The 27,096-nt window shown below is 38.1% G+C and overlaps 3 protein-coding genes across 7 annotated transcripts in view; 2 read left to right on the plus strand and 1 right to left on the minus strand.

Moving 5' to 3' along the window:
* Nucleotides 1–66: 66 nt before the first annotated feature.
* Nucleotides 67–4,020, plus strand: LOC112577420 (Bardet-Biedl syndrome 10 protein homolog). 4 transcript variants are annotated; one of them, XR_003102042.1, is made up of 3 exons: nucleotides 67–194; nucleotides 625–3,111; nucleotides 3,528–4,020. XR_003102042.1 is itself a non-coding variant. In XM_025260485.1 (2 exons), exon 2 carries the CDS (start codon nucleotides 667–669, stop codon nucleotides 2,407–2,409), a length of 1,743 nt encoding a protein of 580 aa, XP_025116270.1. In that variant the 5' UTR covers nucleotides 67–194; nucleotides 625–666; the 3' UTR covers nucleotides 2,410–4,020. The 4 variants fall into 4 exon arrangements, 2 of the variants coding, with proteins under 2 accessions (XP_025116270.1, XP_025116271.1); XR_003102043.1 differs by having other exon boundaries at nucleotides 3,630–4,020; XM_025260485.1 differs by having other exon boundaries at nucleotides 625–4,020.
* A 2,641-nt stretch (nucleotides 4,021–6,661) lies between these two features.
* LOC112576420 lies at nucleotides 6,662–11,822 on the plus strand. The gene is made up of 4 exons (XM_025258798.1): nucleotides 6,662–6,840; nucleotides 7,806–7,894; nucleotides 8,191–8,351; nucleotides 9,924–11,822. Exons 3-4 carry the CDS (start codon nucleotides 8,216–8,218, stop codon nucleotides 10,691–10,693), a joined length of 906 nt encoding a protein of 301 aa, XP_025114583.1. The 5' UTR covers nucleotides 6,662–6,840; nucleotides 7,806–7,894; nucleotides 8,191–8,215; the 3' UTR covers nucleotides 10,694–11,822.
* Nucleotides 11,823–12,564: 742 nt separating this feature from the next.
* Nucleotides 12,565–27,096, minus strand: part of LOC112576418 (phosphorylase b kinase regulatory subunit beta-like) — a 28,504-nt gene continuing 13,972 nt past the window's right edge. The window contains exons 15-25 of one of the 2 annotated variants that reach the window (XR_003101832.1): nucleotides 26,920–27,002; nucleotides 24,365–24,455; nucleotides 22,448–22,615; nucleotides 21,699–21,974; nucleotides 21,139–21,341; nucleotides 20,545–20,682; nucleotides 19,341–19,470; nucleotides 18,841–18,948; nucleotides 18,012–18,086; nucleotides 13,723–16,901; nucleotides 12,565–12,886 (exon numbers count right to left, since the gene is read on the minus strand). Coding sequence is in view for 1 of the 2 variants with exons in the window: in XM_025258796.1 (XP_025114581.1) it covers nucleotides 16,698–16,901; nucleotides 18,012–18,086; nucleotides 18,841–18,948; nucleotides 19,341–19,470; nucleotides 20,545–20,682; nucleotides 21,139–21,341; nucleotides 21,699–21,974; nucleotides 22,448–22,615; nucleotides 24,365–24,455; nucleotides 26,920–27,002 (1,476 nt within the window). In the remaining variant the exon portion in view is untranslated. Of the gene's footprint in view, nucleotides 16,902–18,011; nucleotides 18,087–18,840; nucleotides 18,949–19,340; nucleotides 19,471–20,544; nucleotides 20,683–21,138; nucleotides 21,342–21,698; nucleotides 21,975–22,447; nucleotides 22,616–24,364; nucleotides 24,456–26,919; nucleotides 27,003–27,096 lie in introns of both variants that reach the window. The other variant, XM_025258796.1, reaches the window with a different exon arrangement.

Below are 27,096 nucleotides of genomic sequence, written 5' to 3' on the forward strand. Positions count from 1 at the left end.
CAATACTTGTCCGAGACTGGTCTTTGGCGCCGTTTGGCTCGAACTGGGAGTGCCGAGACTGGGCTAGCCAATACTTGTCCGAGACTGGGCTAGCCAATACTTGTCGCGTTCCGTCGTCTCTCCCACGGACTTAAATGAAAGTCTTTCCCTTATCATTTGCTGCCAGTTTACCTAGTGATCATGAACATTAATATGCAAGTACTCTAAATAGACTAAAGATCTTATTAGTACGTGGTTAGTTTACTAAATAAGATTCTTGTGTTTTGAAGAGAAACTAGAGTACTGTGTATATGATGATAAGAAAAACCATTCATTAAATTTATGGTTTATTTTGTTGCTCTGTATTTCCCAGTGTCTTTACCGAAAAGAGTTAGGTTGAAAGTGTTGCCTGTGCGTGTTTGCGTTTGCAAATTGCATCTATGAAAGTGCAGGAACAATGTTAATAATTTACTTGTGTGAGCAACTAACATAAATTTGCTCAAATAGCTGCATAATGTGAGTATTGGCTATGTATACTTTGGTGTGTGACTTAAGTCTTTTAAATATCAAATGAAAACAAAAACAATTTACCTTCACCAGGATCGTGAATTTCAATAACGCTTTTATTATTAATCTAAATTTCAGGTAAATGGACAGATCATCACTTAAAACCAAAGAAGTTTTGGGATGGATTGTCAAGACAAATGCATGAGTTACCTATCTTTAAAAGAACTGCTCCTTATAAGTGACACAATGTGCAGATTAGTATCAGGTATGCTCGGACCGACAGGAAATCAGACGCTTTTATCCACAGCCACTGGAAAGGCTATTGCATCAAGAGATGGTTTAAAAGTCTTGTCAGCTGTGTATGTGAATCATCCTGTTGCAAAATGTATTCTCAGCACAATGAAAAACTATCACATACTCACTGGAGATGGATCCAAGAGCTTTTTAATATATTTGCAAGCAATTCTGAAAGCTGTCGAGAAACTGGCATCTACGTCAGAGACATATATTTGTAAAAGATATTCTGAATCTCCTTATTTTAGGATTAGTTTGTCCCAGAAACTCCATTATTTTTTGTTAGAGGAGTTCCCTTTTTTTTCATCAGTGATGCTTGAGAAATGTACTCTAGTTTGTACAGAAATGGCTGATTTTTGTTCCACTATAAGAATTATTGTTACAACAGTATTAAACACTACATTGCCTGGGTATGCAACTGACCTTTTAACAGAAATGTTGTGCAGCTTCTTTGATGTTGAAAGATTCTTCACTTGGGATCAAGATCAAATAGACAAATGTCTTTCACAGGTGTTAGGTTTTTTAGATTCTTATCATGTCAAGATCTCAGGTTATCCATATGAAAAATCAGAGATCTATTTTGGAGTTTTACTAGAACAGGAGTTTGTAGTGCCATTGCCAGACTTGAGAAGCACAGAGAAAAATTTGCATGTGATCATGATATCTTGTCAGATAGAGGATGACAGTTGTGACACAGTCAGTCCCACTCATAAACTTATGGAAAAGTGTTTCTTACAAAAAAGGACAAAGATTTTGAGGTTTGTAGAGGCTCTTAAAGCTGCTGGCATTGATGTTATTTTATTATCTGAATGCTGTCCAGTTTATTTTCAAGGCATATGCCATGATCATTTACTTTCAGTGGTGCAGAATGTGGACAAAGATAAGGTCAGTTTGATTCAACATTTAACTGGTGCAGTTCCATTACATGACCTTAGAGAAGAGTTTATGAATAATGGAACGTTTATAGCAGATGTATGTAAAAGAATGAAAATTGGCAGAAAGTCATTTATTCTTGTTAAGCCATCAAAGATAGAAGAGCCATGCGGTCTGGCAAAACAGATGATATTGTGTGCACCAACAAATAGCATGTGTGATCAGGCCTGTGATTCTTTAAAAAAGGCAATTCTTTCTTTGAGGATGTGTCTTTGTTTTCAGAGATATATTTCTTCATCTTTAACTGCATGTAAGCCATCATCAAAAGCTTTGACTGTAAACAAATCTGGTAAAGATACAGTTCGTATAATTTGTGCTGTGGGTCCAGGGGGATGTTTTGAAGCTTTACTTTGGAGTGTCATACAACAGCACAAGTCTGGTGAAAAATCCCTTTGCAGAGAGATGAATTTGATTCTTCGAGAAATGTTGTTATCAGTTCCTCAAAGATTGTGCACCAATAATTCTCCGTCCTATTTCCAAGGTCAGCATGATTTTTTGCGCAAGTGGTCAGCAATGGTGCAAGGAGCCAGCACAGGGTTAGCCCTGGGCTTCAACTGTAGTGCTGATATTATAGATATGAGCATGGCTGGGATTTTGGAACCCCTACCCAGCAAGCTGTTGCTGGTTTCTTGTGTAATTCAGCTGGTACAGCAGTTGCTGCGACTTGATGCTGTTGTTGGTGTTAAAAAACACTGATATGTACTTTATACCAAGAGAGGGCACCTTTTTCATTCTTTCTTGTTACTGCAGTTGTGTAACACATTGTGGATTCTTTAAAGCATCAATTGCAGCTGCACTACCTTTTGAAAATAGTGTGCACTTTATGCTGTGTAAACAGATTCGTAAGATCTAAAGGGGAATGTTGTCTTATTATTTCACCTACCTTGGCAACATAGCAAAGATGGAGGTGTAGATGAAGATGTCAGAAGCCGAATAAATAAAGCCAGGCTTGCATTCCACACATTCCCTGCAACCTGTCTGGAGCTCCAAGGCATTATCTCTACACATCAAAGGATACACACTCTACACATCTTCAACGCAAATGTAAAGTCAGTCCTTCTATATGGATCTGAGACATGGCGTGTGACAAACACCATCACAAACAAGATTCAGACATTTGTCAACATGTCTGTGCCACATCCTCAACATCAGATGGCCCAAGAAGATCGTGTGAAAGCCGGCCGACAATTTAACAAGACAAACTCTGGGCTGGAACCCACAGAGGAGATGCAGGGTTGGGAGACCCAGATGGACATGGGAAAGATTGGTCCACAGCGAGGCGGAGGCAGCTGGCATGACATGGTCCTAACTGGAAAGGGATGCCCAGAACCGGATCTGATGTCGTGGTGTAGTTGCAGCCCTATGCTCCACTGGGGGTGATTAGGAACAAGAAGAAAGGTGAATGTTGCTTTAATGGCTTGACTTTATTGTGTTAATAAACCCCCACATTGATGTCCTGTTTATTGTGTTCAAAATCAGGCATTGCTGTTATTATCAAAACTTAAAAAGAGGACAATATGCATAATGATGAGAAACATGCCTGCATTAATCCTATTGTCACCTGTATAGGTTCCTCTCAAGGCTGCTACTTTTCTCCACTACTGTTGTACTATATGCTAACAGTTGTAGGAGCACTAAAGATAGCAGCTTATAAAATTTGCTGATAACACTGCCTTGTTGTCATTTTTGATTGTTAATGAACATCTTCATAGGAGTGCTCTTCTAGACTTTGTATAAGCTTTGTGATTTTCACAGTTCTGTTAGTCTTTGATTGAGGGTATAATCACTTTTTCTTTCATCTCTTGGTTCCACAGCCTCTCCCTAGAGAACAGGAATAGTCTTTTCTCCCATTTTAATATCTGTTACGGGATCACCGGAACTAAGCAGAGGGACTTAGCAGACTCTCGTTCTTGCAGGGTGGCTGCAGATACATGATGCCTGTATGCAGAACAAATGGTCACTGCAACTTATTCATTCCCCTTGATCAATTCTACTGGCCATGATGCTGTGTTAGCCTGAGGTGACCTAATGCAGTGTACCAACCGTTTCTACTGTTGCTGTATATATCTATATAGAAAGAACTTGTTCACCAACTGTGTCTGTGGTTGCTGCAAATATCCATACAGAGAGAAAGTTTGTTCATTAACTGTGTCTACTGTTGCTGTATATATCAGTAGTCAACATATACAGTATATATATATGTACTCATCTGTATATTGATACCACATAAGCACCTATAAATTTTACCTGTAATTGCCCTTCCAGATTAATAAAGTTGTATGTTTTTAGTGCCCTCTCATTTTTTTACTTCATTTATTATGTGGCTTATAATAATAATAAAAAGTGTGAAATTTGTAAAGCGAATACTCACACTCCTAAAGAGCATTGTCTTAGTGCTTAAGAACAAGAACGAAACATGGACAGCATATGAGGGACAGGAAAACAAACAAATAACAGATGAACTATAAAAAAAATAAATGACAGTACTAAAGAAGAATAAAATCAAATACAGAAAACAAAAAGAGGAATCAAATAACCAGAACAAGAGCTGAGAGTAACATGATATTGCAAAAGGAAGGGTGTGAAAAAGGACTAGTTTAGGTTTAGCTTATTCCTTGTTACTCCTCGATGAGCATAGCACCTCAAGACCTTGCCAGCAGACCCATTTTTGAGCAACACCCCTCAGTTGGGCCCATGTGGTTCCGATGTCTTTTGCCTTGCTCTCTACTGTTCTTTTCCAAGTCTGCTTTGGTCTCCCAACTCTCCTCTTTCCCCGAGGGTTCCAGTCAAGTGCCTACCTGGCAATGGTGTCAGCTGGTTTGCACAGGGTGTGTTTCATCCAGCCCCATTTGCGTTTTGTGATGTCTTGGCTAGTGGCATTCTGGTTCTTTTCCACAGGCTGCTGTTGGAGATCTTTTCAGGCCATCTTATTCCCAGAATATGGCGTAGGCATTGGTAAAGGTCTGGAGCTTGTTGTTGATGGTATTTGTCACTGTCCAGGTTTCAGAACTGTACAGTAGGACAGCTTTCACATCGGTGTTGAAGATACAGGTCTTACTGCGGAAGAATAATGCTCGGGAGTTCCAGATGGGGCGTAGGCTGTTGAAAGCATGCCTTGCCTTGTTAATGTGGCTTTTTATGTCATCTGCTCCACCATCCTTGTTGACAATGCTTCCCAATTACACAGGATGTTCTCTCGTTGAAGTTGGATTGGAAGTTCCTGCTTGTTGATTCTCATCACTTCGATCTTCTTTCAGTTGAACTCTAAGTCTTCTCTGCTTCCTCTGATAGCTTACTCAGTTTGGTTTGTGCATGTTGCTGCCATTGAGATAGGAGACTAATGTCATCTGCAAAGTCCAGGTCCTCTAGCTCTTTGGTGAAGCTCCACTGGATGTTGGTGTTTTTGTCTTGGGTTGTCTTGCACATAATCCAGTCTATGACCATCAGGAAGATTGTTGGTGATAATATGCAACCATGTCTTATGCCGGTCTTCATTATGAAAGGTTTAGTGAGTTTGTCGTTGTGGATATAACTTGGCAGGACAAGTCTTCGTACAACCCCTGGATAATGTTTATGAGCTAAGGTGGAAAAAGGACTAGTTGTCTGGAGTAATGTTACGAAAGAGGTGCACTTTCAGTGCATGTTTAAAGGATTCAATAGTGGGTAGGTGGTGGATATGGAAAGGGAGAGAGTTCCATTGTTTCACTGCACAATAATTAAAAATTCTGTGGCCATATGTTGTTCTGGTGACAGGAAGAATAAGAAGACATAAAAGAAAGAGTGTATAAAATGGCATTTATTATTGCTCAAAACAGTGCTTCTCATGATAAATTACCAGGAAAATGATTAATTTATAATAAATAATTTTTTAACAGGGAGTAGGAAAAATGGTTGGGTGTTGAGTCTAACATACCAGCAAATAGACCTAGATGACATCGCCTTATAAACTAATCCTGTGATAACAATACTTGCCCAGTCAGTCCTACATTTCTTTTTAACATGATCAGACAATGGTGAAAGCTAAAATTACACCTGATCTTAGACTGCTCAGTCAAATGTCATCTCCAAGTGATCTCCAGATGTAATGTGAGATATAACTCAACTGCAGAACAACCATAAGCTCAACACTTGCAGCTCGAAGGTATTTGCACAATATATACTCTCCAGCAAGCTCTTCAATGCAATCCATGTTCTGTAAAATTTGCATTTGTCATACATGCAGTTTCCCTGGTCCTTATTCTTTTAGTACAACTGCTGTTCGACTTGATGTCAGTGGTTGGGCGCAGCTCAACCTTCATTAATTATTCATTTAAAACTTAAGCTTTCTTTAGTCACTGCAGAGCAGGATGAAATGCACCCAAAGCTGTACGTGAACTTAGATATACATGGATGACCTGCTCTACAGTTTGCAGCATATAATTATGCAACAATACTACAAATATTCGACTATATTTTATCTGCATCTTTTTTCCCATGGCGTAGTACAAGAGAACTCAATATAATAGCAAGCAATATAAAAATGCACATAACCTTCGTGTGTGCTAAATAACAGTGGTGTGCTCATTCCGCGAGTTTGCTTAGGTTGCAAGCAATTGTTGGGAACATAACATGAATTGGTTATATGCTATTTATAGACGCTGATGCAATATTGCCAACAAAGCGATATCAGCAGTGACAAGAATGTTTCACGCTGGCGTACGCATGCATTTTGGTTCCGCTTTGCCAGACATCGAGTTCAACTGACAAAAAAAAACAACCTCCTGCTCTGTCGCCATTGACCTACTTATCGATGCACCGATATTTAAGTTTGTGTACATTCGGCAGTCAGGCCCTGTTCACGTGATATAAACATTACCATGCGCCTGCTCTCCTTATAAGGCGATGTATTCTTATAAATATTAAGTGACTTCTAAGTAAAGCTGAAAATGCTGGATGCAGCCAATGGGCGGAGGGCAAAGTGATACGTAAACAAAAGATGACGGCTGAGCTGCCAATGGCGACTGGCGTGCTTGGGTTTCCATCAGCTGTTTCAGCCAGGCTGCGGTCATAGTTTACTTTTGCGACCATCCCAAACTGGGTCGCTTCTACAGGATTAGAAAGAAGACTTTGTAGCAAATTTCAGAGAAGGTAAGTGGTGCGAGTATGTAATTGATGGAGACAAGTTGGAGTAAAGTGAAACTAGTAATAAATGATCCGCTTTGAGAGTCAAAGATCGAGAGAAGACAATGTCGATCGCTTCACTCGTGCAACGTACGTAGTCTAGATCAGTAGCGGTGGCGGAAAATAGTCCTTTGATGTTCAAATACATTTGCAAGTCGGCGTAACTTAATCAGATCGACTTTGTTTCCAGACCACGATGTGTAAAGAGATTCTTTACACTTCAGTAGCGAAAAGAGCGATTGCACTAATAAAGAAATGGGTCAGAGGAAGGACAACTGGAAAGCTGAGGTCAGCTGTTCAGGGGGTGGGAAACCAAAACAAAGCTATGAAGATCGAGATAGAACAGTAATTTATACTAGTGTAAATTCTCGAGTGTCAAACTCGAGAAAGTTATTTTAAGGAAAATAGTTATAAAGCAGTGAAATAAAGTCTTGTTCTGTGTGGGCGAGTTACGTTGGGTTAGTGATAAGAATAAATTTTGTCTGGAGTGTATTCAGTATATATGTATGAATAATAATAATTTTGCCTGCAGCATTAGCCGTGATTATGCACTAAAATTTACTTAGCAAACGATCTGAATATGAGTTGTATTGAAATAAGTTTCCTTGGCTCCTTTATCATATTTGAAGGTTTTAAAGGCCAGAGAGTTCAGTTTATGTGTAACAATCATATTAATTATTTTTTCAACATCAAGATTTTTTTTGATGCTGTGTTTGAATATGCATGTAATTTGGAGGCTGTAAAGTGCATTAGAAACCGCTATGTAGGATCAGGTCTGCTACATATATTGTGCTATTATTCACTGAATGCAACAGGTTATAGATTTCTATCCAGTATTTAAGCCATCATATTCACACAGTCAGTTCAGCAAAAATAGTGAAAATAAAACTCCTGACAAAATGAAGCTTTTGAATGCTTTTTTTTAATTCCAGAAATGCCTTGCTTTTGAAAAAAAAAATCTGTCATTTGATGCTGTCACCATTTGCAACTGGCGCTTTAGTTCCGTGCAAAAACAACAAAGGTAATAAAACTTATTTAGCCTGAATCTATTATATACTTCAGTGATATTTTAAATCATATTGCCTGGATACAAATGATGTTAAAATAAAGACTGTACGAGTCTTACAAAATGAAGCATAAATGCATGTAAGGATGTGTAGTTACTGATACAAAAAAATGTCATTACTTTATGCATGCTGCCTGGGGTAAACAACCACGTCACTGTTGCTGCTATATTTATTGATAAGGCTTCTTAAAAAATGTGATTTCTGTTAGGTATCTACTTCAGATGCCTCTTTTAGTTTAAACTGTTTCTAGTTTCAGATTAAAAGGCCTCACCAATATGCTTAGTGGAGTAGCCAGTTTACTGTTTGGCAGCAATGGAGACAAACCATCAGCCAATAATCCTCAGGAAAAGCTTGATCTCATTACAAATGAGACTGATCAAGGGTGGGTCCTAGTGGATCTGCCAGATACAGGTAAGTCACAAAGAGGTATGATCCAAATGTTTTTATATGAATATATCTAATATTTAGCATGAAGTATACAAAATAATTTGACATATCAAACGTGTAAAGACTTTGATCTAGCCAAAAAGAAATGAATGGAATACCTGTCTCTAATGGCAAGTACAAAATATGGATACTGGATAGAAGTTGATAAACTGTCCTATTCTTATAAAAACTTGCAAGCTTGAAAAATTTTAAAGCAGTTGACAGAGAAATTGGTGCCTCAGGTTCCTGCTTTGCGGTGTTTTAAGCAGTGATGAATTTTAACCATATGTACATTAAAGGTATTACTAGAAAGTAATTAAATCAGCTTATGTGGATTTAGCTACCTTGCCCCTTTGTAGTTTATTTTTAACAATATACTTCACTCACATTCATGCATTGATGGCTGAGAAGTTCGTGTCCTATGTTTGTCTTTATTGTTCCTTTCTCCCAACACAAGAGATGTTTGACAGTAGTGATCACTGCATGAAACAAAAGTCTACCATTACATGTTTCCCAGTTCACTGTGCACCTTGAATAATTTGTTTGACAAACATTAATAACTAGGGATAGGTTCCCATTGTTTGGCATGTCAGTACCAATCCCGTGATTGTTGTGATGGCTAGTCCTCATGGAGGACTTTCAAAAGAAATTCCATTCTAAACATCTCCTTGTCATTGTAACACCAATTTGGAAAAAAAACCCAACCCAAGCTAAATAAGGAATTTCCTTAATGCAAACACAGTTTCTATATATATGTGTATAGCTACCAATAAATGTCAGGATTATATAGTTCTCTTATAATGAGCTCTTTAAATGGTGGAAACATGGTAATTTCTTTGATGACAGAAGTGGATGTTACAGCTCCGGATTTTTACAGGTGTAAAGGTGGCTTCTTTTCTTAGACCAAAGTTGATTAAAAAAATGCTGTTTCTAGACCCAGAGCAAAATATGTATGCTTATGTTCCTCAACAAAGTAGAGTGTAATGTTTAAACTTATTTCTATAGAAGTCCAATCAGGCATACTCTAAAAAATGGAATTGTAGGTTGTGGCTATGGAGACATGTTGCCATGCTTGCTAGTATTTTGTAAAACATGTAACCATGCATAAAATGAGAGCACCAATAAAGAATCAGTCCCAGATTTGACTAGACTTCTTGTAGATTAGTAGACAGTGACTGCCATGCATGTTTTAAGCTCCAGCTTTAGGTGATCACCACCCTGCTTGATCCCCTGCCCATGCACACAATGATACCAAAGAGCACCTATAAGATGTTGCATTTCAGTGAATAAATTAAGCACTGCACGTCTGTCTCTAATCAGGGAATAAGAAGGTATGAAGGCTTGCTTTCTTTCAAAGGCAGCTTTGTCCTTTTACCTTGTGAAGGAGGTGGGTAGATGCATAAATGGTGCTTTTACCCTCTCTTCACCCCACAAACAAACCGAACATCAATCGGAAACCAAAACAGGTAAAGAGCATAGGAAAAAACTTCACACACACACAACACACACACAGAGCAGTTGAGTCTCGAGTTCATTTATATCCCATTATGTCTGCAGAGTCTTCTACTTCTAGTGGTAGACTGCAGCCTCAGGGAGAGCAACAGCAGCCAGTGACAGCTGAGCCTAAGCATGCAGCACAGCAGCAAGGGGACCATACTTGTGTCCCAACATCCACTTCACCCCTGTCTCTAACTCATATCCAGTCAGTACCACAGCTAGTGCAAGCATGTAGTAGTGGTGTGGTGGATCAAGATGTCACGCCCCATTGTCCTGTGCTTGAAGATCCACACTCTGGTCGTTGCTCTCCTTTTGATGATGGCTCTGCTGGTCAGAGCCATGAAACGCTATTTATTCATATCTTATGTGAGAGCTGGATTTTAACACCACCACCTTGTTTTACAGCATCAGGCAGCATAAGACAGCTGGAAGAGAGCCCTTTGGAGAACTTGCTTATTGAGCATCCCTCCATGTCTGTCTACAATATTCAAGGCACTTGGTTAGAACCCAGAGAGGAGGTGACAGAGGCAGCCTCTGCGGTGACCGAAATTGGAAACAGCCCTCATTCTGCACAGCAGCTGATGCAGCAACATGCCACTGCACGACCATTGTTTCGTCAGACTGCCTGTATCAGGGATTTAATCAAGAGTGAGCATATAAGCCAGCGTCAGCAGAAGGCAGCTATAGGCAAGGTTCTGCAGAGAAAATGCACAGAACGTAGCAACAAAGCTTTTCATTTCAGGGGATGTATAAAGCAGGGTTCTTGTCTAAACCGCAGACTAAGATCATCTGGTTTTAAGAATGGCTGTCACAGACAACGAAACCATTAACAGTAGTACTGTTGTAGGATGAGTGAGAGTTGGCTGCCTCTATTGTTATTTATCTGGTATTTTTGTCACCTGTAAATGTAATAGGTGCAAGGCTATTATATATGCTTTATTAACCTTTTCACCCTGGTTCTTGTACAGGATTTTTATCATAGTGAGCACAATTGGCCAATAGAACCGAGTGTAACCTAATAATTATACCTGATGATGTATTTTAGTCAATCTGAATGGTCTGTTAATTTAATGCCTGTCATTGTGTATTCTGCAAACACGTTTACCACTTATGTGATTACATAAATCTCAGAGATAATTTTTTTTGTCATGTATTCTCTCAGTCTTGAACCACAATAGTCTTTTTCTCAGTTTCACATTTTTTCAGCATCGTCTGCAAAAAAACTCCAGTCTATTGTATTATTGTTGTACAGTTTTAAATGGTGTATGGGTTTGCCTTAAATTTGTGATGAGCAATAGATAGCAGTCAAGTATATAATTTTAAAATGTTTCATCTAGGCAAAAAAAAAAAAAAAAAGCCGATTACTCATCCACAAAAATATAGTTGTTTTCTGACTTGTACATTTTTTTCCTCAGCAACTGTTAAAACCAGATCTGTATTTATGTTTGCGAGCCTGTAATGCATTGATATTATTTAGTACAAGAATTCTAAATTCTTGTTTTGTGTGTACATACACATACGCTGGAGGGAAAAGAGGGTGCTTGCTTTAGAATAGTTCCTGTAATGTGTACTGAAAGATTGGTTGTTATGATGCTAATCTTCTGAACAAAATTATGCTGTATGACCAACATGATTGATGTGCAACACCAGTTTACTTGTTATGAAAATTCTTGCCTCTAATGAATGTAATCCATCTTTAGAAAAGGATGATAAACAGCATAAAATATAATTCATCCAAACATTCTCCAACACCTGCATATATTTTGTGAGACTCTTACATATAATATTTCTATGGTCTTGTGCGAATTCCACAATTTGACTTGATATTTTTTGTGAGCTGCCCATCTTACGCTTGTTACCTGGTGCTCAAGTATGCAGATAGAAATAATATTCCCTCCTCTTACAAGAGAAATTAAGCAACTGTGAAAATGTCAATAAAACAATCGCCTGCAGCACAGAGAAGTTGTCTTGTTTTAAGCTCGATTCACATGGATGAAAACCAAATCTCTTTATGTAGGAACACAAACACGCACAACACAAAGAAACCACATGATAAGAAAGCTACTATTTCAGATGTCTTATGCGTAGAATGCATTGTTTTCAAATGTAACGTCTTTTTAGATGTATGGTTTAGTAGTGTCCTGCTAAAATTTAAATCAGAACATTAGGACTGCTGTGAGATGATGCACTAGTTGCCATTTCCCCTTTTTTAAACATTCTTTATTGTATGCACCAACAAACAAGTTTTAATTGAAGATCTAAACAGTCAAAGCCAACTAACACTTGTTTGTACATATTCTGCTCAGGAATGAGGAACCGATTGATTAGGGGAGACAAAGGTTGGGCCTTTTTTTTATATGCCATGCTTTAAAGATGGTGGCCCATGTAAAGATGTTCAATGCCCCTAGAACTCTAGTTAAGGATCTGACTTCTAATATAACATTTTATTTAATTCCCATCTCTGCTTACCATATTGGGAACTGTAGTGAGAATGTTGAGGAAGGTCTGGATCATCTTGAGCATTGCTTGGGGTACCTGGATTGCTGCAATAACTGCATGTGGGTGGGACTCTGGAAAATGGTTTGCCACTCTTTATAATAGTTGTTAGATTGGGGAAATATATATGAAATATATATGCTTGGGTTTTCTTATACAGTAAAAGTTATTTTTTGGGGGATACAGATGAAAAGAAAAGTAAAACTTTTTTGTATTCACTAAATTTATTTTGACTATAATTAGAACATTATTAAATTAATAATAAAGCAGTTGATTTAGATCAGTACATTTAAAGAATGGGGATGAGAGTACAGTAGAATCAACAGCATTCATCTCTGTTGTGACTGGCCTTTGCACTGCACTATGATGACCTAAGAAAATATTACACAAGCTCATTAATCTGTCTTCATTTTAACTAAAAAAAATGACTAATCAAAATCATATATTTCTTTTTTTCAACTGTCACTCCTGTAAGATCACATGATTCTCCTTCCACGCCAGCTTTTCACGTCATCGTTACGTCTTGTCTGTAACAGGATGCATCAACAATGATCTAACACATGTCAGCTTGATCAAACTAAATGTTTTCTCATCTATATGAAACAATCTGATAACAGAACGGTGATCCTATTAAAAGGGAGTTAACTGAAATGTGGGTATCATTTTTTTTAAGGTTTGGCAAGATACAATATTCCCTGATGATATAATTGCAGGTTTAAGGTGCCAGCACTCTGGCCCAGAGTACCTAAGGTCTGCTTCTTGTGTCTGAAGCTTAATGTACAAAGCAAGGTTATAAAAATAAAAGATGACACCTCAAAGACAACTTCAGTAATAATCAGAGCACTATGACATTGATCAAATTATTCTGCTTCATAGCAATCTTGGAGTTAGAGGCTAGAGCTATTGACCCACTTCATACATCTGACCATTTAAAAAAAAACTTCAGACATTATTATAAGCACCACGTAGAACAAGGGTGCCCAACCTACAGCCTTCAGGCCACATCTGGCCCACGAAGGTGCCTCATCTGGCCTGCTCAGACACAGCATAAGTTCATTTTTAAATTCATGATTCTGGTAAAACTGCCATGTTCTGGCCTGCGAGATTTTAGATCATGTCCAATGTGACCCTTAAGTGAGAAAAGTTTGGGCACGACTGATGTAGAATATAGGTATGAAGTCAACAGAAAAGGATGCAGTAAAGCCGTGCTTGCAGATTAGTAAAAATTGCAAGAAATTCAACCTCTTTGGGTCAGCTCTCTTTCCTGACAATTTGAAGTTAGGTGAAGTTTTTACCACAGTGAGAGAACTTTGCTGTTCTATAAATTACTGATAAACAGTTGTTGACAAAAACTGTGTCTTACCTGAACTGAGCCTTGAGACAACATCAAAGGCTATCTGTAATAGAAGTGGAACACAATAACATCTAAGTTTTCAGATGAATTACATCTCTATTTCCTTAAATAGATCTTTACCATTAGTTCCCTCTCATCCTGTGAGTGGCTAAAAATATTGGCCTTAACAGACCTCCAGCTGTCCATTTTATATATCGGTGACAGTGCTAAATCTAACATCATCCTGTATGGGTCAGACAAATGGAGGGAAAAAAACCTCCAATGATGTTGGACTTTTTGTGGCTCCATACAAATTCAAACTGGGACATAATGTGATGGAGGAAGACTGTAATAATATACAGATTGTTATAACCTCTTGGCACTGGCAAAAAAAGGATAGAAATGGTTTGTTACATTCAGATATGGCGATGTGAATCTTGATGTTCCATGCCTTGTGCAGTGGAGTCATAAAATACAGCCAGTGCTAGTCAACAAAGATGATTTCATCCTTTTTCAAAGTCATGCCAGAATGAATGCTGCAAAAAAGATGTTGCCTAAAAAAATTGTGAAAGCTGAAGTTTTACCTTCCTTACAATTTTTCCAAGTCTCTTGCCACGCCACTACATCCTCTGGACATATTTGTCAAAGAGAAAAGGAAAACCTTAAGATACCTCTTAGTATATACAGAGTTATATGCAAATGAAATAAAAACTTGTGTTGGGAAGACTTTGATGAGAATAATGCTTATTATTATATCTGCAGAACTTGTGCTGCCATGTCAGCCTCGCAGGTCAGTTCACTCAGCCCTAGTCAGGTTTCTCTGTATCCATGTATCAAACTGGAGACGTTCAGCCATCGCTCTTTCTCTTTTTCTTGCCCTAGCATTTGGAATGACCTGCCTTGATCTTTCTGCACAACGGAGTCAATACATACCTTCCAATGCAAACTTCAAACATATCTCTTTCAGAAACACCAACTATAACTCATTCATCCTGTCGTCCTTTATCTGCATTCCTTCAAGTTCCTGCATTGCTAACTGGTGCATTTTTGTCTATATTGTGCTTGTTTGTACTCAACTGTGACGTCTACATCACATGGACTCTTTCTCCACTACTCTGGTCTCTTGTGAAGCATATTGAGCTTGCCTTTATGTGGGGAAATGCATTATACAAATCCTATTATTATTCTGAATAAAAACATTGGTTATAAGAAGATACGTGCAAAGTGGACACTACAAAACCATGGAAACTTTCAGGATGAAACAATACAAACACCTCTGAAACTTCAGGAAGAAACAAAATACCAAAGGACACATCATTATCACTACACAATATAATTCAAAATACTAGCATTGTGGAAATTTTAAGAACACAACAAGGAAAATTAAAAACAGTAGGAAACACAAGCATGTGCAAACAGGCTCAAAATCAACAAAACTGGCCAGAACAATAAACAGAAACACAAAATATAATTGCATCTAATAGTAAACTGTAGCATGACACAACAAAGTAAAATCAGGAATAATTTTAACACAAATTTGTGACCTTCAAAATGAAAGATTCCTGACTAGCTTGTCCACGAATATTCATCTGTTGCAAGAATGCCCCCACACTGTAGAGAAACATGAGATATGAGAATTTATATTTGCCACTGCTTTTTTAGTTGAGCTTTTTTTTTTCCAAACAAGTGAGCTTACTTTTCTGCTATGTTATTATAATATCCTAAAATATGCTAGAACATTTTATTGTTCCAACAGCCAACATAGGACGGAGCAAAGTCTCATCTGAAACTAAACATTTACAATACGATATGAAATATGATCAACAGACACAATAAGGTACATTGTGTTAAAAAATTTGAAGAACAGTCACTTGTGTATAATGTTTATCTTTGAAGTGTATGAATCTGGATATATCATCCAAAACAATAAATGCTATTTCCTACAAGCATCACTACTGAGTCTGATATTTAAGAGTTTAATTAATTTTCAGCATGTTACAATGTCTTTTTTTTTTTTTTTTTTTTTTTGCATTATCACACCATTGCCTTTTTAAGCAACAGTCACCATACACTGCCGCTACAAATGTTACAAGTTAAAGAAATAGTCTTTTTATTCTTTTGCCTGTCCTAAAAAAAACATCTTAAATACATTCCATGGGCATCAAGCTACAGATATGTACTGTGTACCACACTAACAGGGATTGCAAGTAGAGTTATATAATGTTTAATCACTTCTTAATGCATCATTAGAAGTAACCAATACATTTACAAGGAAATATTGTTGAATTAAAAATCACGCAATATCTAGTAGCAAAATAAAATACAGTCACACCCCATTACAAACTCTTCCTACTGGATTTGATGCTACTGCATACCATAGCTCTTAGCATAATGAGTGGTGCCATAAAAATGGAAATGTGGCTCCTTCTATTAAACCTATTTTCCACAAGTTGCATTTGGATAATGGGGTACAACTGTCCAGTGCAATTTAAAATAATTAAAGAAAAATAAATAAAATTCAGAACAAAAACACAACTCAATGCATGCATGTGAACTTCTGAAATTGTTTTCTGACAGTAAATCAAACAGAAGTGGGTATACAATCATTTGGTAAACTAACTTCTTTAAAAACTGATGACTTATTTTGTTTTCTTTCTGAAGCCATGATCACTTTTAAAGAAAGAAAAGGTTAAAAAAAAATTAAATATTAAAATGTATACAGTTTATAAGCATTTGCTTATTATGAATGTTCCATTAAAAAAAGTCCTAAAGATGAAATACATTAGTGCACAAATATCCAGCCTTAGCAAAAGAATGAAATTTATAAATATTTGAGTATGAAACAATTTGCAAACCTGAGTTTTCCTATATATCTTGTAATAGTATGTACAGTTAATGCACTTGCTGTATAAAACATTATATACAAGTAACACACTTCTTGTAACAAACATCTCGAAAGTCTCACAAAAAAAATTAATACACAACACAAGAAAATTTAAAAGAACTCATGAGAGACAGCACATGTCTTCAGCCACATGGCGCAGATCTCCATCCAAAAGATTCTTCACAACAGCCTTGGCTATATAGCCTGTGGTGCCATGTTGGGTGTTTGGAGGGGTGTTGAAAAAGCGATGCATGTCATCTTGTTTTTCTCTTCCTTCTATCTGACCCAGGTCTTTTTGAAAGTCATCATATGCTTCACGGATGATCTGGAATGAAATGTGAAAATAAAATTTTACACTCATTTTTAAAAATTGGATGATGGGCTGAAATGAAATCATACAATAATGAAATGAGCTCATGGAAAGCACACATCTAAATATATTTAGTGGGGAGCGGTATTTTAACTGGTTTCACATGGCAGTGATGATGCTATGGTTCCTCACTAGGCAGAAAGCTGGGGAAGTTCTGGGTGCACTAGTGCATCAGAACAGGATTTATTTTGTAGGTTACTGCTTTGGAGTATATATATATTTTTATAATTTTGATAATGGTATAAAACTCCCTAAGTGGGTAGTTGTGTGAAGTTGTCGTTCTTAGTTCTAGCATTCCTCATTTAAGAAATGCAAAACAGATGATGGAACTAAGCCACAATGACACTAGGAAACATCTTTTGTTGCCCTGTGCTCAAGGAAAAGAGACATGCAACAATAGGAGGTGCCCCTCTAAAAGAATATGTCACTGGTCAGCATATGGACAGTCACTTGCTGTGAATGTGCTTGTTAACTGTTAACCTTGCTTAGAGGTGTAAGCCCCGAGTGTGATGTGAAATAAGAATTTTGATGGGATGACAGAATCGTTAGGAAAAGAAGGAGAGTAAATGAACCAGTTCCTTTATTCTTTACAAAGGAAGCTCTCTGGTGTTGTATTTTTCTTGGGCGACTGTCCCATTGCTGTGTAACCTTGAAGGGGAGACATATGGTACTGATTAAACTGTTCATCTGGTTGTATCAACATTGCAGGCATTCAAACTAGGTCTAAGGATATTTTTTCAATGTAAAACAGACATAAAAGGCTCTTCCTCACTTCTTTATTTTTTCTTGTTCCTGCATATTTTTCATGCTCTCTCTACCATACAAAAGCCTCTCCTGGCACAGCATACTTTGCTTTCATGTGTAACACTGTTATGTCAAGACTTGTTTTGTTACTGTATCTTGGAGCTTCAATACAAGAGGCATGGATATCTCAAATCAGTTGTTATACAATCATGAATTTTTGGAATAAAAAATGTTTACTCTCTTCAAGCAATCTACTCCCTATTTGGCTCTACGAAACTGAACAAAACAGCTCCAGCTCTAATATCAGTGCATAGTACTTACCATATCCATGTTAAGTGACTGATGAAACACAAGCTCAGGATTGCGCTCCAAAATGGTTGAAACCACCATGAAAGTCTGCAACATGTGAGCCCTCTGCTTATGAAAATCTCCATAAAACAATGCAACGCAGAAGTTATCTGCTTAGCAAGGTGCATCTTGCTACTTCAAATGGGTCTGGTCTTCTAGTCTCTTCCAAGGAAATGTGGACCAATTTTTTATTGACTAAAGGGTTTCACTCTACCACTTTCATTATTTGTTAATATCCATGAGTGAAATTAGTTGATCCATGATCTGTGGAAAAGTCTTATTTTAGTACAATATACTGACACAGTGTACTACTGGTATGTCTTCTCAGTCTTTGGATTGTGATTTTATCTTGAAGTCAAGTGAAGTGTGCTTGCTTTTCTGGGAGGGAAACTGCATTATGAAAGTGGAATTATTATTATTCCCTGTTTCCAGGAATGGAGTAATAATATCTCTGTTTGGTGATTTTGATTTGCATTCAATCCCTTCGATCTATCAATTTGTATGTTTTTTTTTTCTAAAAGAAAAGCAATTTGACTTAATTCTGAAACAATCCAAACGTACACAAGTGAGAGAAAATTATACACTATAAAAAAATGACAGTTAGGGCTAGTCTGAGTCTTGCTCAAATAAACTTTAGTCTCGAATGATGAGAGGGAAGGATCATCAAGACAGAAGACAGGTGAGAAGATAGGAGGTAAACGACACAAACATCGACACAGAAACTGAGCAATACTGTTTACTCTGGGTCAGAAGGAACCACACATATCTTGGCTAGGAACTTCTGTAAAGATACCAGTCCTACCTCCACCATCAACTGCCTGTAGGTAGGGTCAGGAATTTTACTCAACATCTGCTCAACCAGCAGAGAGAAGTTCATTTCATACATAGTCATGTCAGACTGTGTGGGTTGCTGAAAGCATAAATGCACGATTTTGTACAGTCATGCTGATTTGATTTATAAATATAAAATTATTAGTTTGTAAGCATAAAAATATAAAATTATTAGTTTATAAGCATAATGATGCCCTCAAGAAAAGAGAGAATGAATGTGAAACTCTAGTTACTGTTGCATGGTCATCTTTGCACAATAGTATCTGGCATATGTTGCCATACTCAATTAACTTGGCTTAATGGGAATGAAGACTTGGTCATGCTACTCTTGCAAATATAAATATACTCATCTTAAAAAGTACAGGTAAGCTGGTGTTAGCAGGGTGGCTACATGCTGCACCCATAGTCAGTTGAGCACTTCAGCCCTTTTGTGTAATTTGCAACATGACTGTTATTAAATTTGGCAATTACCTGGGGAAGAAGGTACCCTGCTACCTTGATTCCACCAGGTGTCTTCTCCAGTATCTCCCAGACTCTGTTATAAAAGTCTTTTGGAACACGGTTTAAAGCACCCTCCAGCTGCCGTTTCTGAAGTGGGGTCCTGGGAGACACACAAAATGGAAGATCAAATCATGTAAAAAAAAAAAAGTCAGGGAATCATTTCTGTCCAATTCCAGCCATCCCCTAAGGTTACTTCTTGTAACATTGTGCAAGACACCCTATAAAACTGAACATGTATGTGACTTGCCACCACGAAATGAGTCTTAAGTCGCACAGGGCATTTTTGTAGTAAAGGCCCCAAACTTTGTGCCGTTTTACTTTTCTTTAAAAAGCAGATTCCTTGGTTATTAAACTAACAGGAAAATACACAGCTATGTTACTGCTACTAACGGTACATGTGCATGAACAAAAACAATTTGGCATGAAAGTTGTGCTTCTAGAAATTTTTATTTTTGTGTGGCCTGCCAGTTCTCCAAGTATTCTAATATATCAAAGTGTGCAGTTTTCGGGAATTTAAAAAAAGTTTCCTACTCATTTTTGTCACACTAGTAGATAATTTTTGAGTATTTTGCTGTTTCTGTGAGTGTGCATGCTGATTAGAATGCAGCAACAGAATTCTTCCATTTCCGTTTATTTTACTAACAGGGGAAGGCACTAAACGCACGCAAATATTCATTGCTATATGCTCTTTTGTTACTTGAAATGATGTAGCATGCTGTATTTAGTACAGTTTGAACAATTAAAGTACCAGTTGCTAAGAAAAGACCTAGTGGAATTGCTGAAAATCTTTGAACCTGCTTTTTTTATTAAATGATAAATCATAGTACTTGCACACTTCAAACCTTTATAATTCACTTAACTTTAGGACTAGAAGAACAACTTCGGTGTCAAAAGAAAGGTCAAAACTTGTACATTTTTAAAATATACAAATGTAAAATCTCAAATTTCCATCTTAAACTCATTCTGTGATAGCGGATCGCATATTATTATTGAGAATAAGACAAAAGCAGCAATGCATTCACACACACATTCACATGACTGCATTCAAAAAGCTTCTGGCTTTAGTCACTTTCATGTCCTTATGGAGAACTCGTACATCTGCTCAGTTTCTAATGTGCTGTTATGGACAATACCTTTGTACTGTTTCTAAGGTGTTGCTATGGAAAACCCATACCTTTGGTGAGCTTCTAATATGTTGCGAGTCAGCACTTTGTACAGCTGCTCTTTGACCTGGTTCGGAGAGAAAGCGTAGATATCAACATGTTGCCCCTTCTCTTGTTCCATCTCTACCTGCATGGCTCTCACTATCCACCTGAAACACATGCCGTGTGCACGTATAAGATTAAATCCAGTTATTAAAAAAAGTCATAATCTTACATCTAAAAAGAAAATTATTGTACACTTAAAAAAGCAGGCAAAGAAAGCTTCTAAAAACAAATTAACAATTGAAAAAAACATTATGGGAGAAAGCCATTTTTTGCATCGCTCTTTTCTTTCCCTTATATTTCAAGATGTTAACAAATTGATACAGGGGCAGTTTCATATGGCTATTATGGAACTCTTATATCTTCATTGATTTCATGGCATCAGCATGTGTTTTTGTATGAAGAAGCCTTTCAGGTCAAACAGCATCTCTGAACTGATCCTGACATTAGGCAACAAGGAAAAGGGACCTAATAGTGACTAGTAAATATCCTCACCAATATGAATATTTGATTGCTTCTACCTATCTATGAAAGATCCATTTCAAAAATGGAAAAATGTGTACCCAATCCGAATTTTGAGAATGCCATCAAACAGCTCCGAGTGAATTGCAATAAGACCACCGATGGCGAGAATAAGTTCTTGCTGAAGCACAGCCTGCCGAATGTCATATGGCAGGCACTGGCGGTACAAGATAGCTTTTAATTCATTAGGGCTCACAGGTTTGTCCAAAACTTCCTCCTCATGACCAAACACACCTACTGTAATCTGAAAAGATGCCAAAATAGCCAATAAACCTATTCCGAAACATTTTCTAAAAGAAGCATGCTTAGACCAACACATTTTATGCATTAATTTTTATCTCTTATTTTAAGCTCAAATTTTTATTACAAACATCAGAAACAAATACTGTGCCTCGTGGAAAACCTCTCTCTGAGAAATAATTTAATTTTTGATTGTAATGTTTCTAAATTAGGCTCTTGGACATGATGTTTTTGTAATTACACGACAGATGATATGTTTTCCTATATCTTTCTGGGTAACAGACTTTGGGCTTTGCTTTTTTCCTTTTTCTTCCCTTCTCTAAAGCACTTTAGAAAACGTAAAGAAGTTTTACAAGGTTACCTGTTTTCCTCGTACAAGAACAGTGGTGATAGATGGTGCCAAACTGTCAACCAGCTTTCCAAGAAGTGCTGAACACAAGCGCACAACAGACCACTTCTTCTGCACACCTGCTCTTGTAATGAGTCTCTCTAAACATTCACCAACTGTAGTTCCATCAAACCGAAAGAAAGGTCCCTCACGTTCATACAGAACTTTTAGGATTGTGGCGGCATTAATAACACCATTCAGTGATTTGAAGTACATCACCAGCTCAGGTGTAGACTTGAACTGAACATCCTATTCAACAAACAAATCTCAAAGTAGTTAAGTTAGCGTTCACTGGCACTATTTGTGCTGTGACGTTTCTGAACAGGGCCACAAAGAAAGACATCCACAGAAACAAGTGAGTGAAGGCATTGGACGGGGGTTGGCAAAACCGCCATTCTGATCTCTCCTTTTGCTACAAGCAGCTGGCTTCTCTTTTACCTTCTCACCCCCTACTGCCCTTTGATCTGCTCTACACTATCAGGAAATGGCACTTTACCTAGGTACATCTCCCCCATTATTTGTTCTTCATTTAAACCGTCAGCCACCTCCCATAATGTATAATCTATGCTGGTTAGCCTCATGTAGTTTTATTTAACATTTTTATTCTAGAAGCAGTTCTGTAGTATCTTCTTCCCTACTGTTTGTTTGTACATATGCTGGTTAGCTTCCGCTGTGTTTAATTTTTAAGTAACTTCTTACAGGAAATAAAATGACTGTATTACCTTCTCATCCAGAAAATAATCATCTTCATAAACAACAATGTTTGGTATATCTGTCAGTGACCTGAAGCTTGACTTGACAGCCTTTTCTTGAAAGGGCTGAAAGCTGTCAGTATCTGGTAGTGAGTTAAGGAAGTCCAGGTGCTCCGTACAGGCAGTGGACAGGAATGACTGAAAGTGATGAGAGCTTTGTGACTTATTTAATTCCTAAGTGCTATTGTATTCATCCCTAAGACATTTGTTTTCCATGTGATGTCAGAGAAATTATAAAAGTTTTATTAAAATGAACAGGGGTAGTGAAAACGATCATTAAAACTACGCAACAAAGCAAGCAGTTGCAGCAAAATCCATATGCTGCAATCAAGACCCATACCAGCTGCTGACAAGTGGTTATGTATGGGCCACAACCCACTCAAATATCTACACCAAGCTCTGGATTGGTCAGTGAGACCAAAGCCCATGCTAGACAGATAGGTAGCCAGATAACAGCTCATTGCTGCATGACTACCCCACAACATAAATCCCTGAGGCACCAAATCTAAACAAAGGGAACACATGAGGCAATCTGGAGGACCTGCAGCAACCAGCAGCTAGCTTTATTTAGAGGCTGGCAAATACAAGGGAGCAGCCGAAAGAAGAAAAATATAGTTTCAAGACATTTCAAAATAATAGTAACCTTCAAAAATTTTCTCTGAGGTAAAAAGATAAAATAAATGTGGTTCCATAATCTTTAAGTTGTTAGAGGGTCAGGTATTTGAGAATGTACTTCTCTCCGAGCCATTTTTTAAAAAAAAAATAAATGAGGGTTATCTCCCCTTTCTCTACTCTGCAGCCTGTCCTTTCCCTGTTCTCTAAGTGTTTACAGTTGGGTCAACTGGGGAAGTAGATTTTGCCGAAAACAATAAAGTATCAAACTGACTAGCATGTGCCTCCAGCCTTGGAAATAACCACTAGGCTATCTAATCCGCTTTCCCTTTGGATAGTCACTACTTCTACCGGGGAAACGAGGAGTAATGTTTACCATTTAGACTCAGAGCCAACCCATGTTTTAGGTGAATATCTCAATGTGTTACATCCTTCCCCCCCCAAAAACTGTGCATGTCAGGCCATCAACAGGCTTTTTTCCCACTGTTAAGAACGCACTTCTGAAGCCACTTTCAAAGGCAGTGATAGTGGTGATGTTTTGGTCTTTACCAGTCCTGTCAGTCTTTATCTTACAATACTATGCTTTTACAAAGACTATTCACTATGGCAAATCTGGCACTGTGCTAGCACGGCTTTATTCCTACCCGCCAGGTAGAATCAGACAATGCTAGATGATGGCCCACTGTCACATACCTGCCTCACTTACATACCATATACCCCAAGGCTCAGTCCTTCAATCTATGCTGTTTATGCTCTATACAAAAACAATTTCATCCTGTTTTCAGTATCACGTTTTTCATCATTATCCCTTTGCTGATGACAGGCTGCTCTACTGCTCAAAATCTCCTAAAACTACTCAATCTGCTGTCAGCACTACATAAGTTAGTGACCTTGATGTCAAAAGCTAAATGGTACAAACCTTAAGTGATGACACATTAGAGACAAAAGTAAAAAACTCAACCCTTTCATAGAAGCTTGTATATGTACAGTTAATATAAATGTACAAAAAATGAAGGAACAGAAAGAATTAGGTTGTTCTGTTTATGTTCAGCAATATTATCCTCCATTTCAATTTCAAAATATAACTATATAAAGTTGTGCAAAACATGATAAAATGAGGAAGATTTAAGTTACAACATCAACATACCAAAAAAGTACCATGTGCTTTATTTTCCTTATGTAACATTTTCTCAAGAAGATCAGATGTTAGTCTAGTTAGCACTATGCTAACAGTCTTATTATCACTACACTAACATCCAAAAATAATTTTCTTACCTGAAGTTTTCCCAGTCTAACATGGACCCCACTGACATATCCTTTTTTGAACTGTGCCAGCAAGTCTAGAATTTCATTGAAGTTTTGTCCCCTGTAAAAATAATTCATGCACTTAAATTAATAGCCACATGGATGAGATTTTACACAAACTTTTTTGTTGACTAAGGTGATATGTCCAAAAACTCATGCAAATGATAATACAACAAATAAATATTACATGCAGTTAGCATACATCACACAAAGAATAGAGAAGTGCAGTTCTTTGGCCACGTGAATGCAGATTCTTTTTTAAGATCATATTAAAGAGATATGTAGGCTGTTATGCCTACACATCATGATACTGTCATTAACAAGCCAGAGCACAATGTCTCCATTAAAAATCCTGCCAGTGTTGGGGAATGAAATGTTGAAAATATTTTTAGAGGTAATTTTTTTTTCTTTTGAGTCCTTACCAGATGACATGACTGGCGATCACCCTTTAGCTACCCCAAATCCAGCTGTATGAACCTGTTCTGGTCAAACAGTAGGACAAGAAATCCGTTCAGAACCCAGCGCAGGGAGGTGGGAAGAAGCCAGCTGTCATGTCATCTGGTAAGTACTTGAAAAAATAAATTTTACCACTAAAAATGGCATTTCTTCTTTGTACTGTATCAGATAGCATGACTATATAGAGACTAACAGGTGGAAGAAGTGGTAACCCACCCTGGAAGCAAACCTAATGATACGATAGCTGAAACAACAAATTAACACAGCCCAAATCCAGCCGGGCTGTAGGTCGTGAAACTGCCTTAATTGCATTGAAGAAAGCTGCCTTCAGGCTGGCGAAATAGGCTGTCAAACCTGCCCCATGCTGTGCTGCCAAGCCACTGCCAATCTTTCTACCAGTGTCAGAAGGGGTGCCAGGTCCCACAAGTAGAACCTGAGGAACATCATAACATCCCTTCCTATCGCCTGAATGCTACTTTCAAGCCTACCTTTCTAGCTGGTTAAGCTAGTGCTACAAGCACTACTTCCTGTGCTCTAGCAGCACAAGAGAGGTTGCTGTGAACAGCATTACATATACTGCCTAAAACTAGGCATGAAAACTCCGAACTTGAGCTGGATGGCTATCACTATGAAACAACATGTATTCAATGTTACTAGAGGGTTGCCAAGCTCACGAAGGTCGGAAACCAGCCCAATTCCAAGAACTGGAGAGGATGCGATCTACAGTGTGAGGCAACGAATGGCCAGCAATTCAGAATATCATTATCGGTACCCACAACCCAAAAGTGTATAAACAGCCTCTAGCATTAATAGATGCCAGCAGTTTCTAGATGAACAGTCACAAAGACAAACCGCTACCTTCGCCTTGGACATAATGCAAGCTCTAGTCCATTACCAATGAACACCTCAATAATCCTCCCCTAGTATTTCTTATACTAATAAGTGGGGAAGGAGCTTTCTAGCAGGAGCAAAAGGCTCCATGACATCCCTGATAAGACCCAGGCGGGAAGGCTCAGAATCTCTGGTGCCGGATGAAAAGCTTATTGACCAGCTATTTCAATGGGGTCCACATGGCTGGTAGCTTCCGTGGTGCTACCATCAATAAGCCTGCTCACTCCAAGGCCGACACCCGATTCACTAAGTGAAGCATAACACTGGCACCCTTCATCTACATCAGAGGGGCTGTGGACGAAAGGTATATGCCCCACCATTGGACAAGTCCAGAATTAAAGATCCCTCAAAGTGAATAATCTGTCCCTTCCTGCTCAAGGCATCTGCAAAGCCATTGAGCCTTCCCAGAATGTTCCAGGAAAACGGCATCAAGGCCACATCCTCACTAAGGGGTACAGCTCGGGGAATAGGGGAGTCCCACTGTGGACATAAGTCACTGCTGTGGAGGTCTCACACTGCGTTCCCCTACCAGCATACAACCAAACCTGTAAAGCTCTCCACCCTGCCAGGAGCTTCCAAAGTTAATGTGCTATTCAGCTAAGGATGAACAGGTGTCCAAACAGAACAGGCTGACCATTGACTTGATAGGTATCCAGTGCGCCCTATTAGGAAACTTGATGATCTGTGTCGGGAATTTCAACCCAGTTGGACGAATCCTACTTTGGCACAAGATCTGACCTGCCTGAGTGAATGAATCATCCCAACTCTGTCACTCAGGTCATAAGGACAATCAGGTCAGATTTCACCCTCTGACTGTCTTGACCTTATATAAGATTTTGTGGAAACTGCAGCCTAAGCCCTCATGCAGCTTAGGCGAATAACCACTTCAACAATCTGGGTAATCACCTAAGATGTCAGGTACAGTTATCAGGTGGGACCACCTTCTGACTGTCTTGACCGTGTATAAGTAAAAGTCCAGATAAGTCCAGTATGTGAAGTTGTGACGTGTTAGGATTTCTATTTCAAGATATTCACCAGCAAAAGCATCTGCAAAAGTTCACCTATTCAAAAATGCACAGATAGCTCCACACAGCAAATATCCATATGAAATTTATAAAGGAACATCTCTAATCTTAAGCTAAAAAGGATCCAGATAGAGGACCTAATAAAAGTGATACCTGATGTAATTTTCCCGAATGACCATACACCATGTGGGGCGCCCTGACAGCTTCCAGCATTTGGACAGGAAGGCAATATCATTCTGTGGTTGCAACAGAAAATACTATTTTTATAGCCAAAACTTCATTCTTTGACATACTTACCAGGTGATATAATGCTAGGAGATTTAACACACA

Source organism: Pomacea canaliculata, linkage group LG12 (assembly GCF_003073045.1).
Source record: "Pomacea canaliculata isolate SZHN2017 linkage group LG12, ASM307304v1, whole genome shotgun sequence".
Taxonomy (NCBI): domain Eukaryota; kingdom Metazoa; phylum Mollusca; class Gastropoda; order Architaenioglossa; family Ampullariidae; genus Pomacea; species Pomacea canaliculata.